The sequence below is a fragment of the Pelmatolapia mariae genome, linkage group LG17 (assembly GCF_036321145.2).
Source record: "Pelmatolapia mariae isolate MD_Pm_ZW linkage group LG17, Pm_UMD_F_2, whole genome shotgun sequence".
Taxonomy (NCBI): domain Eukaryota; kingdom Metazoa; phylum Chordata; class Actinopteri; order Cichliformes; family Cichlidae; genus Pelmatolapia; species Pelmatolapia mariae.
The window spans coordinates 12,428,985-12,442,428 of NC_086242.1; the positions used below are offsets into that span (position 1 = coordinate 12,428,985).

The 13,444-nt window shown below is 39.9% G+C and overlaps 1 protein-coding gene across 3 annotated transcripts in view; it reads left to right on the forward strand.

Annotated features, from left to right (window-relative positions):
- Positions 1–13,444, forward strand: part of iqsec3a (IQ motif and Sec7 domain ArfGEF 3a) — a 121,448-nt gene that overhangs the window by 56,497 nt on the left and 51,507 nt on the right. For 2 of the 3 annotated variants that reach the window (XM_063500387.1, XM_063500386.1), the window contains exon 3: positions 5,828–6,458. The exons of the other annotated variant lie outside the window; for it this stretch is intronic. In XM_063500387.1, coding sequence (XP_063356457.1) covers positions 5,828–6,458 — 631 coding nt within the window. The remainder of the gene's footprint in view (positions 1–5,827; positions 6,459–13,444) is intronic. 3 annotated transcript variants of the gene reach the window in all.

Genomic DNA, 13,444 nt, shown 5'->3' on the forward strand with positions numbered 1-13,444 from the left:
TTTTATTTGCTTGGGATACACTTGGATTTTTCACTGTGTGAAAACACAACAAATCATGGGGAAAAGCCACAAGTTTGAAAACCCATCAACTATTCGGACCAGAGTAAATAAACTATAGGTGGGAAATTGCCCCAAAATGCAGTAATTAAATTAGTCTAATTAAAGCAAGAAATCAGACTAATTAACTAATCTAATAACTTTCCAGTGATGGAAATGGAAGATTAGAAAAAGATAAATGAATACTGAGATGAAATGAAAAGGTCCAATTTAAACTATACCTTGAGTACTTGAAGGTCAATTTTTATTGGAAAATATGAATAAATCTTGCAGAGTGCCCAGGTAATTAACATTTAAATGGAAACAATAATTGATATCTAGAGAATCATTGTTTCAGAATATGGGCTGTATGTGAGCTATCGTAAACTGAAATGGTCCTCACTGACTCTGACACTTATATAGTCCATTTGGAACAGAGACAACCCGCACCTACCTGATTGGTATTCTTGCATTTCAGACATTTTCTTTCATTTGGCCTCTTATCATGAACAGAAGGATTGCCCTGTTTCTCATACCGAAGTTGTAACTGGGATAGAGACACTCTTCCATAATGTGGATATTGCCACACTGTGATGAGCCTGTGGAGTCATCTGGCTAAGATTTCTAATGAATCTCAAAAACTATATGATACCTGTGGTTTTTGACCTTTTTAGCTTGTGATCAAAGTTTAACTTCATCAGATTCGAGGTGTTACCTCCTTTGCACAGTATCACCTTAAAGCACTTGTTGCAGGCTGCTGAGTTTGCATCCTTTGCTGTGAAGTACAGCAAGACTTTTGACCGCTTCGCCTTGGGCATTTTTAATCTGTAGCTCTGCTCTAAAAGAACGTACGTACCTGGGCCCACCTACTATCCTTGGAAAGGTAAAATGATTGGCTAGAATCCAAAGTGTATGACATCTCAGGAAAAAAAAAGCACAGAAATAAAGCACCGAAATGTGCGCTGCTTTTCCATCTGGTCACTACCATTTATGTCAGAACCGGTGCCATTACCCATCCCTACTTCTCAGATTTATCTTTTAATTCTTTTAGGGTGTCACCGGGCTAAAATACTACTAGTACTTTTGACACACAATATTAACAATTAAGTAACCTGATAAGCACTCTTAGAAATAAGGGTACAGCAAAAGTCAGTTTCTGTCCAGTTTCTATACAAATGTACCCTAGTGACCAGAGTTCAAGGTAACTCCTGTACTTTTCCCAGGCAGAAATTACAAAACATTTTGTACTTGGAGATTTTATGGCTTTCCAGTTTTCTTATTCATTTAACTTAGATAAGTTAGATAAAAGTTAGAAACTTAGTGTTTTCCCTGTGCCAAGTGGGGTTTATCCATGTGCTCTGTCCAAAGACATCCATGTTATGCTAAATAGTTTAAGTTGGCTGTAGTTGCACATGTGATAAAGCTTTGAGTGCTGTATAAGACAAGGAAAGTGCTATACAGCTGTGAGTTCGTTTCCAAGAATCTGAATGAGTATTGAATAAATAATGATATATACAAAAGAATCTGTAAAAATAGAATGCACACTCCTGTATCCAGGTTCATTTTTGTGCTGTAGCATTAAGGTGCAAAATTGACACTGGAGCTTTATGATCGGTTTCTGTGAGATACAAACAGCCTGTCAAGGGTAGAAAAGGAGTACCTTAGGGGGATACAGCCCTAGTGACAAGCCATTGTACCTCTGAAGGAACAATATGGTACTTTATATTCTATAAGAGAGTGTAGAGTATGATAATATATCAGTCACCAAGCTCTCTGTAGAATATCTTATTTTCCTTTGATGCAGTAAGTACATTTTGCTGACTTCTGTACTATTACTTCATGCAGTACAGAAACAAAGGGCCTGTCCTTAAATATAAAGACATGCATATATTCATAGAGATGTTTCCAGACTTTGTAATACTGTAAGTCAAAGAAAAACTACTCTCTCATGCATCCCGATTCAATTTAACGCCTGTAAATTGTATAGTATTTTGCCTTCTTTTACCTTCTAAATGTTATAAAACTGTACTGAATTTCATTCAGATTGTTTAAGGTGCATGGATTGTCTTTTTATTTTAGACAAGTGGAGATTCCCTTTCTATGAGCCTGATATTAGCGGTTGTAGCCCAGCATGCAGCATAAGCAGACGGTCCCAAACTCGCGTCACACCACTGTACCGGCCTGTTCGCAATCACGGCAGTGAGAGCTGGAGATGTCAGTGGACACTATAATTATATTCTGGATGAAAAGCATGGAGGCCACTGCGCTCATCCATCTTCAGAACTGACATATGGAAAAACTGGGAAACGAGAGGAAGCATCCAGACCTTGTCTTTGCCTTGTCAGTCACTTTGATACATAGAACAGCTCAATCCCCTTACCTGGGAAAGACAGAGCAGCAGGAAAACTGCATATATATATATATATATATATATATATATATATATATATATACACATATATATATATATATATGTGTGTACATACCATATGTGCATCTGTTTGGATGCGTGTGTGCGAGAGGCATGGTTGGAAAGAGAGGATGACAAGATAAAAAGGATAGAAAAAGTTGATATGCAGAGGGAATGTCAGTCCATCTGAAGGAATGTGAAAACCCCAAATGAGACTGAACTAACTCTTGAGCTTATATTCGCTTTATAAATGCATACACATCCATATACAATATGTTGTCAGTGACTGCATTCGTTTTTCATGGTTATTTGTGTCTCTTCAAAAATAATTCCCTTTGATCACCTGTTCCTTCTTTTTTTTGTTCCTTTTATCGGAATCTGACTTTAATCCAGCTGCATGCCGCCTGTTGGTTGTCTTAATATCTCTCACCATAACGGGGGCTCTAGCAAAATGCAAATCGGAACGACTACATTTAGATTCATAACAATGAAAGGAAACATTGTAAGCAGGGATCATGGCAGGCTCTCTTCCCCTAAAAGAAGTCTTCTGTTTTTTCCAGGCAGGTCTATTTTCTGCATGAGAAAAAGCTCACCTGCAGCTGAATGTCGAAGCAGCACACTTTCCCTCTTCATTATTCATTGCTCATATAAGCTCTATTTTAGAAGTAGCAGACCTAGCTATACCCATTCCCAGAATACTTATTTCTCAAGCCTATGTGCTGCCATATATATATATGTATATATATATATATATATATATATATATATATATATATATATATATTTATATATATATGTATATATTTATATATATATATATATATATATATATATATATATATATATATATATATATATATATATAAAGACCCAGGCCTCTTGTGCAGAAGAAGGCGGCAGACAGGTTTTTGTTGCCATCAAATCTTTTTTTTTTTTAATTATTAACTCTCTACATTAACAGAAATGCAGTATATAAGTATGCTTTTATTAATGAAGGCTTTTTTAGATAGACAACTTAAGACACAAACTAAAAGTTTGTTGTTGCAGAGCCTTTTGTCTTCCTCTGAAGAAAAATCGTGTTGACTTTCTTCTGAAGTTGTGCATGAAAAGTGGTGATTTAATGCTCAGTGATTCAATTCTTGTCACCAAATCCAATAACAGGGGGGAAAGTCTTATCTTAATCTTGGAAACAACATGCCCAGTTGTTATCACAGTTACTTTTAGCTGGTGTGCAAAACTGGCACAAATTCATAGTAAGCAGTGTTGGGGAGTAACGGAATACATGTACCGCCGTTACGTATTTAGAATACAAAATATGAGTAACTGTATTCCGTTACAGTTACCGTTTAAAAAGGTGGTATTCAGAATACAGTTACTTTGTTGAAATAAATGGATTACACGGCGGTACTTTCCTGTTTCATATTGTCGCGGGTCAGGATTGTTTGGGTTTGTTTGACAGCTACGCTCTGTTGTTCCAGGAGGCGGCGTTACGGTTGCCATGGTTACAGGGTGACGCGCTCTCTCTCTGCGTGTTTCCTGGGTGAGAGAGCGCTTTTTTGTTGTTGTTGTTGTGCTAAGCTAAAAGGCAGAATGCTACAGGCATGGCCCTAAAGAATGTAGCCTCATGGGCAGTGTAGTCCGTGCTGCAGCGAGAATGGACTACCATACACGTAATGTGTCTGTGAGCGAGGGAGGGAGAGAAAGGAAAAGTCCGAGCTGTCACGGAGCAAAAACGGGAGCTGGAAGCATGTAAATATAATAATAATCACTGCAGCCAAGAAGAGTGCCTGACGAGCCCATTTGTAAGTAAGCTATTAAGACTCGACTGTACACTGTGTTCGTGTTTTCCTCCGGAAAAAATAAGTTCCGTAGCAGCCTTTCAACGCCTCTCTCTGTCTCTCGCTAGCAAAGTTGACCCAGACAACAAAGTAAAGCTATTTTTCAGCTACGAGCCCGACACGGAACCCGACATATTAGCCAGATGTCCCTTTACTACGATTCGGAGCCGCGGACCTTCAGTAATAGTAATAAATCACAGCAATAGTACATTCACGTAGTTGTAAACAGCATGATAATATATTAAGTAATCCAAAGTATTCAGAATACGTTACCCTCATTGAGTAACGTAACGGAATACGTTACAGAATACATTTTGGGGCATGTATTCGGTATTCTGTAATGGAATACATTTTAAAAGTAACCTTCCAAACACTGATAGTAAGTCTTTCAGGAAAATCTGCTGATACGTGTTGTTCTTATAATAAACAGAAACGTCAATGTGTCTTTCAAACTTCATCAATATGTAATCAAAGATTAGTCAGTCCCATGTATTTAAAGGCACATTTTTGCAAATATAACAGCTACACTCTACACAGCTGGGTTTGTGGTCAATATCACTTTTTTTTCTTTCTTGAAGGCACTTTTTTGTACGTCTAAAAGTGGCAGAAATAGTCCAACTGAAAGAAAGAAAAACTGGCAGTGAGAGCAGTTTAAACCATGCTTACTTTTATCTTCAACACAGATGCCAGTGTGTGTGCATTTCCATTTGAACATCCCAATGCCCCGGTTATCAGGGTGTGACGGAAAGGTGTTTCAGAAGCTTCTTGACCGTCTGACAAGCACTCCTGATAAAAGATACTGGCAGATTAAGTGCAGCCTTACTGAGCCACTAACATGACTGCTTAGTCATGTTCTTCTATCAGCTGACAGGGGAGCATTGAAAACTGCTCTCAAGGTGATGTCAGTTAGATCAAAATGTCTTCAAATACATTAGATGATTAGAGAAACAGCTGGTATTTGCTATGTGGACAAAAATTATATAAATATATTATTTGTTCCTGTATATTACATGCCTATTACACCTCTTTTTGTTTTAAAGTGTAAAACGACACCTCCAGAACACTCCAACATACAAGTATTCACACAAGCAGGCACACATTTAGTGTAAGAGGCAGTGAGACATTTGTTTTGGCTGCATGACTGTCCCCCCTACGTCTGTGTGTGTGGGAGCGTGTGTCACTATTGGCTGTTAACTATCTTGTTTTTTTTCACATTTTCTCTTCTAAAGATTTTGCTGTAAGAAGTAATGCCTTGATCTTTTTCTTTCTTTTTTTTTTTACTTTTGTACACTGTGGTTTTATAAGCTGCTCTGTGCTCTATGTTTTCCTGGTTTTCATTGTCTGTCAGTGTCTAGACAGACAAGAAAGGCATTCATAACAGAGCAGGCAGACAGATGAACTGTTGAGTGATGAGGCACAAAAAAGAAAAAAAGAGAGAAAGGGTCAACATCTTACCACTAACCCAGGCAGCCTGGAGAAGAGGTCAGAGCTCACCACGGATGCAGCAGACACCTCACTCTGCATTTTCTCCTCCTTTCTGCAGCGATGACCTTTCTCCAGACTCGTCTATGGTTCAGGAAGGGAAGGGAGGAGAAGGAGAGCTGCAGAGTGAGGCCCAGTCACAGCCACAGCCACAACCCGAACTGCAACCGCAGCCCCAACAACAGCAGCAAGAGACTCAGCCACAGACTCAGCCAGCACAGCCCCAACCACAGACTGAGCCCCAACCGCAGATTCAACCTCAACCTCAACCCCAACCCCAACCCGAAGTCAAACCTCAGCCAGAACCTGAGCCGAAAGCCCAGCCTGCACCAGAGCCCGAGCCTCAGCCGCAAGTCAAGGCTCCGAGCGAGGTGGCTCCACAGGAAGCCCCTAAAGCCCCTTCACCTTGCCGAGAGGAGCAGACGGTTGCAGAGAAAGAGAATCAAGAGTCAGAAGAAGTTGTGGAGGCAAAGACAAAGCAAGAGGTAGAGGAGGCGCAGGCCAAGCCACGCGAGGGTGAAGCAGCACAGGAGGAAGAGGACGAGGAAGGGGGAGGAGCAAAAGGAGGTGGCGCGGGGAGGAGGGCCAGTCTGCACCACACAGCCTCGCCCTTGAGGGTGCAGCGCAACGGGGCCGGCTCGCACTCCGCCGCCTCTGACTATGAGCTCTCGCTTGACCTCAAAAATAAGCAGGTAGGGTTGTGTTGGGGTTGGGAGGGGGCGGGCTGAGTGTTGGTGTGTTGTGTTTGGGAGAGGGAGGGGGAGGGCAGGAGGTGCAGTAGCTTGGCTTGTGTGTATTGTACGTCCTGTGGTCTGACATTTTTGTGGTGTTTCGTTTTTTTTTGTCTGAAGAGAAGGTCAGGTGGTATTGGTGGAAAAAGCTGGTGTCTGACTTTTTAATTTTATTTTAATTTTTTAAATTTGTTCGTTTATGTTTTTGTTCGTTCGATGTATTGATCCCTATTAGCGCTTATGGGCTGTCAAAAATATTTCCTTTTATCATAAACCATCATCATCAATGCCATGTCATCACTCATTGACATCCTCAGTTGTCTTCATCACCAAAACCGGATTGTTTTTTTCAAACTGTTATTTTCTGAGAATACACTAAACAGTTTTCAGGTGCAGGCTGCTTTACTATTCTAGCAAGGATGCACAATTACCCATCAAAGTCGATGTAAAAACAATGTCACAAAATGCAAGTTTGTATTTGCATGACTCCTTTAAAATTTGTATATTTTCTAATGCTTTATATTAATCAGTGGATGGTGAAAAGCCTTAACATTTGTGGAGAATAAAGGCACATTTCATTGCAGCGAGTTAAACCGACTTTGTCCTGAACTGTAAAAAGTGACTGTTTTTTTACGTGCATTTTCATGTTCTCGTGTCTGTGTTCTTATCACGCTGTTCATCAGGAGCTCAGATATCATCTACATTACATAATCATCAAGAGCCATCAAACATTAATTTTCATTATCATCCATCTAAACAACATTCTTCAGTCCATCGAGCTTCGACAAGGTAAGATGGCAGGTAAGGCCCCTACCTGTGGGGCTCCTCACCGTTTTTGTGCTGGATTAATTATGTAAAAGGGCCCTCCACTGAATTTTAGATCCATTTTTAGATTCAGCCTGTAAGAAAAGAACCCTTGAGGGCTGAAAAATGCATTTCCATAAACTGCTGTTTATTTACAGCCTTTCAAAGAGAGTCAGTAACTATAGATGCTGATAAAAGCATGGCCAACTTTAAAGCTAAAATAAACCTGTTTATAGCCGTATATTCTGTTGTCTCTCTAGTTAATTTTCCGTTTCATGACAGTTGTACTGGGGATGGACGTTTTCATGGCTAACTTGTTAAATTATTAGGGCTTGAAGTTACTGATGCATCATTAGGGGTGTGGTCAGTGGGCTGGCTGTTGGCTAGGCTTCACCATCTGCTAAGGTGAAGTGCACTTCTCAATCCGTGTTTGTGGATCTGGTCTTTTTTTGCGCCATTTTAACAGAGCTATCTGAATAATAACTGTATTAACACACTGTACATGTGCTCCAGTTTTGGTGTGTCAAGGTGTAATGTATAAAGCAAGTAACACTGTAGATGGATCTTGCTCACCCAGCTTCCTACTGCTAACTAGCTAAGAACCCGGCACTCCCTTTCTGCTAAAAGAAAACAAACAAATGAGCAAAAAAGAGCTGCAGTAGTAGAATCTGCAGGTATTTTTTCCAGGTATGCCGAGTCCCTTGGTTCAATTTGTTTCTTTTCAAGGTCAAGTCTTGACTTCTATTACTGTCCCTGTAAGTGCTGTGCGGCACACTTGGCTGCGCTTAATCAATAACCCAGAACAATCAGTAAACATGGTCGCTCTAGTGTTAAGTGTTTCTCAGAGTCAGAGCACCAGTGACACACTGTGAAAGGAAATTTGCTCACAGGTGACAGGGGAGATGTCATTTGGATTGTGTCCTTCTCTGCCAATACATATTTAAATTCGCAGAGTGAGAAGAACACACAGAAAACTGCCAGATAAGCCAGCAAAGCATTCATTCCAAGCCACTGAAACTAATATGTCTGAACTGGATAGTTTTTCCATATTCGCTCTCTGTCAGCTCCATTTCATTCAGTTTTGATTGCATTTCCTCAGTTGTCACTTCTCTAATTGAGGCTCAAGATTCTTTTAACCTTCTCCTTCTCACTTCCATTTTCTCTCTTTTAATCTTACATCTGAAGGTCCCCCTTTCCTGCTATCTCCCTGTCAACGAGGCTTGAGATACGTGATCAGCTAGATTGATCTTCTGTCTGTACAACCTGGGGTGCAGGGGGCTTGATGGATCTCCAGATCAATGTCAGAATAATTGGATCTGTGGGGCAATACCTTGATAACTGGGGAAGGACCTCATGATGAAGTATTTGAGCATTAACTCACTTTAGTTTAGCGTTCAACCTCCAGATCCCCCTATTACTTTTTCTCTCTAAATAGGGTTAAATTTAAATACATAATGGTTTAAATTTAAATACTAGTCAATCCATGTAATAATACATACACTTACATGGAAATGTACATTATATTTGTTTTGCTCATAGCTCACTCATATAAGATGAGCCTTTTGCTTTGCCTGCCTAAAGTTGCTGCATACCTGCAAGCCCCTTTGCAACCCTGCTCCACTCAGGCTTGGCATTTTCATGCTGTCTGACTTAATCAGTGTCATATCTGTTGTCACTGATGCTTGCTCTACACTTACATCTGCTTGTTCTGCTGTTTTACCTGGGGGGTTCTTGCTACAGCTCTGCTGATTTCCCATGTGTGCACATGGAAGGGCGGGGAATACAGTCTCCAAACATTTGCTTTCTGCCCTTTCAGTTAATTTTTTGTCAATTTAAACTCTTCTAGCTACAATCCTAGTCACACACAACTGTGTGTACTTTAAGTTGCTCATAAAATGGAGAGGTCTTGAAGAAGTAAACAGCTCATGCAGAATGCACAGCACTTTGTTTTATAATGAGGTGATGTGACCTTTACTTCTGCTCAGTAGCTGCTGCTAATATCTGCTTCAGCAGTTCATATTTCCCAAGAATCAAAAAGAGCACTGAAAATGGATTTGATGGGCTGCCTTCACTCATAAATACACTAAAAAGTGCAAATGCATGTTATGTATCTCACAAAGCCCAGGTTAGGGTTTATAGTTGTTTGTTTTTTATTCCACAATAAGATGATCACTTTTCTTCTCTTTAAACAGCTCATGCAAAATTTAGAATTTTAGGGGGGGTATTGTTCTGCAGATGTCCGCAGCAGTGGATTACATCTGATTTTGGCCATGCTGGGACTTTTTCCTTGCAGTTTTTGTTTGGCCAAGGCCCATCAGTGTAATTCTATTTTTCTATTAAATTAAGATAGTGTCTGCATTAAAATTTAGTCACCGCTGAGCTTTTTCTGTAAATGACTTTGGTCAAGGACGCATGAGCTAAAAAGATTTCCATCCTCTGATGACATCAAGACTTTTCTATTGTCATCCTCATTTACTAATACAGTCAGCATTAGTTGTGTCCCAGTTTTGCTGTTATATAATCATCTCATTAATCATGCAGATGTTTCTGCGCTGTAAGACTGTGCATGAGCATGAAAGCTAATAATCATGGTTTGAATTTCCACCCCTTATTTCTGCAGCATGTGAAAGATCATCTGCAGTTTTATTCACACAGCTCAGTCTGTGCCTGCACGTTTAAGGACGAAACTCGACGAATCAGTATTTTAGGGCTGTTTGATTTATAGGGACTGTAAAAAAAGGCAGTATTTAATCTCAGGGTGGGTAGTATTTTACAAGTCTATGACATTACTTAGCTTTGCAGGTACAGTTCAGCACATTTTGTGTTCAGAAAAAGTCGAGCTAAGCTAAACTAATATCGCCTCATAGATGAAAGGAAGCAAATAAGAGTGATTCCCAAAAACTGAGTGGATAAAAAGGAGATAAATGTTACCACTGAAAAAAGGTGTTTAGAAAGCATTTTAGTCAAAGCTGTCTTCAACGTTCTGCAGGAATGAATAAGTGAGGTTAACTAATTTTTGATTATTAAGGTAATCGGTATTCTTTAAGAAGCCTTCACATATATAGTTTTACAATTAGGTTTAAATGTCACAAGTTGAATATAGATGAGGCTTTTCTAAGAGGCCATTTGTGATAATGATACGGTAGAAGGAGGTGGAGATAGTAATCATGGCACTTGACTCTAAATGGCAACAACTGGCATTTATTTGCAACCAGTAAAAGCAAAAAACAAAAAAACAGAAAAAAAAGCTGTGTATTGCTGTGTACCTTTAGTTGACCTTTTGGTTTTGAGACACATTTCTATTTGAAGCAGAAACTTTCAGACTAAAACATATTCCTTTTCCAAAGCCCCTGGGTATTAATATTTCATGTATAGACAGAGAAAGTATTTCAAACCAAGATATCTATCATCCCCATAGCATCTGAAGCCGAGAATCTGTCTCTGCCTCCGCAGCCCAAAAATATTTGAAATTTGCATTTTGAATTCGCACTTGTGTTTAAGTAAGATCATTATCTTAATGTGCTAAACCTCTATTAAACCCCCTGTTTGTCATGGGTCGTCTATTTGACTTCAAGAGGATTAGAGACTGGTGTCCTTGACTTCAAATATTTACATACCCCTTCTCTTCTTTTTGTTCACCTCAAAGTTCAAGTAAAATCTGTTATTGCACACTCTAATTTTATTCTGCGTATTCTGCATTGTGGCACCGCTTTGTGTTGCATAGTTTTTCTCCATTTTTGTCTGCCTCATTCAGAGGGGAACATGAGGTCAGCATGGTGCTGATCTGTCCGTCAGAATCGATTTAGAGACGTGGTGTGAGAGAGCGGTGCCATCGCCATTTTCTCAGACCACTGTGTCTCCAGAATAATCTCTCCCTCCATCAGCGCTTAGTGAAGTGATCAGAGGTAGAAGTGACAGAGGGCTAATGGGGAAGATTTTCAGCAATGCCATTCTTGGCACGGTCATCTGTCTCAACACCTCTTTCTATACCTTTCTTCCATTCTTTTTTTTTTATACATGTGTCTCCTTTTCTTTTACCATGTGCATTACATTTGGAGTGGATTAGCATGCAGCCCTTTAAATGACGGCTAAGGATTTACTAACACGAAGAAATCAGTGTCCAGTTTACTGCTGACTCGGCAGTAAATTGGAATTTATTAGATTCCCCAGTGCAATCGTCACCAAGTGAACCATTTTGCATCACTGTAACTGGTCTTATAGTAACATTAATGGACACAGCAGGCAGTCGCTGTGAGTTAAAAACCCACTGCATGCTACTCTCTGCACCAGTGAGCCAACAAACAAAGCTGGCTTTGGAAGACACATCAAAAACATTTTCTCTGTGTCATGAAACTTGACTCCAAATTAACGATGGTTTGTCCAACTAGCAGAAAGAAAAGGTTGAAGGTTTTAGACTTTTTGAATTCAAGTCATATTTCTAAGAACCTCTTAAGCCCCAACGCCCCCTGGTACGGGGGCAAAAGGCAGGAGATCAGTTAGGCTTGGGGCTTAAGAGGTTAATAGTTAAGCAGTGCAGTTAAACAAGACACAAGCACCACCTACATCTATGCTCTATCTTCACATTACTACTGAGAAATAAACTTATGAGGAAGAATGTAACAGTCTGACATATGTACAGAGCCACACTAGTACGCTTCAGTACCCATAAACCAAGCTGGACTAGTGTTAACATAGAAGGTCAAGGACAGAGTTGCTAAATCTGCAAAGGTCCATCTTCCACTGGGTCTGATGGGTCCTTAGAGATTAAATAAAAGACAGAAGCACTGTGCATTGTGTTCTGGAAACATGCACTTTGCACCTTTGACTGTACTGTCCAGTGAAAGTGGTACACAGCATTTGCAGTTCCAACACAATCCTCGTTAGAGCTGCCATCAAATCCTGTCTACTTTCCTCACTTTCTTCCTCCATCCATCATGTTCCAGCTCGTCCCGGTGGCTGTAATTCCATCTGAATGGCACAGTGTATCAGATACGCACTCTAATAACGAAAGCAACGTGACCCAAATGCTTTATTCATCATCCCCGACCCGGCTTACGCGGAAGCCAAAACAAACAAGCTCGACTGCTACATTTAATCAAATGCAGCCAAGCTGACAGCCCTTTTTTGCGCATTCAAGGGCACCCCTGCAGTGGAACTCTGCAGAATTTGTTTTGATGAGGGACACCTCTGCGAGTAATGAGGTCAATCATATTACCTCAGCGCCTGTCTTATAAAAAAAAAAAAAAGACTACACAATCTCTATTTTAGTTTCCGCACAGTCATGGTGATAACGTCTTGTCGTATTAAGAGTGCATGCAGCACAGAACAATCCAGATTAAAAAACGATGAATATTCAGGCTGAGTTCGACTGGTCTGCAAGGGATGACAGCCACTGAGAAGTCGCCATCAGCAGATACAGTAGAGCTGTGAACCAGCATCCTATTCAGACTCCACCTTAATATTCTCAGTACGTTTCACTTTGCTCACAGAGGCTCTGCAGTGAAATGTAAATGGAGTAGATAAGATAGATTTTCAGTGTCATTCCACTATTCTAAAGAGCTTTGTATGTGATTCGGTTCCTCCAATGACAATGACAGAGGCTGCATCTTGCTGAATTAACCACTTATCAAAAATTGCAAACCCTACAGCCATTACAGCCTATCAGTGTTTTTTTTTTCTTTTGCAGAAGTCTGATGGTTTGGTGACTTTGTCCAGGACTAAAAGGAAAGCAGATTAGCAGCTGAAAGTCACAATTTGATCCTTCTTAGCTGCAGTAACCATTCACTCAATTGCATTTGAATTGACAGGAAGGTTATTTTGTACGGACCAAATTTATCCTCTTGTACACATCACTCTGATATAAGAGTTCAGCTCTAAATCCGTAAGAGAATCAAAGGAGGAAAAAGCAAAGATGTGAATTCTCTCAGATGAATACTTTGCTTTTTATAAAGTACATTTTCATGCAAAATATTTTGAACATTTATGTATTCGTTGTGTTTCTTAGTGATGGACTATAACTCTTTTTTATGGAAAACGGTTTTCCACCTCTTATTTTGCATAAAATTATATTGCTGTTAAGTCATTTGACCAAGGTAGGATCCGTTTGTAGTTGAATCGAGGCAAAGAGGTAGCCTGAGTTTCTT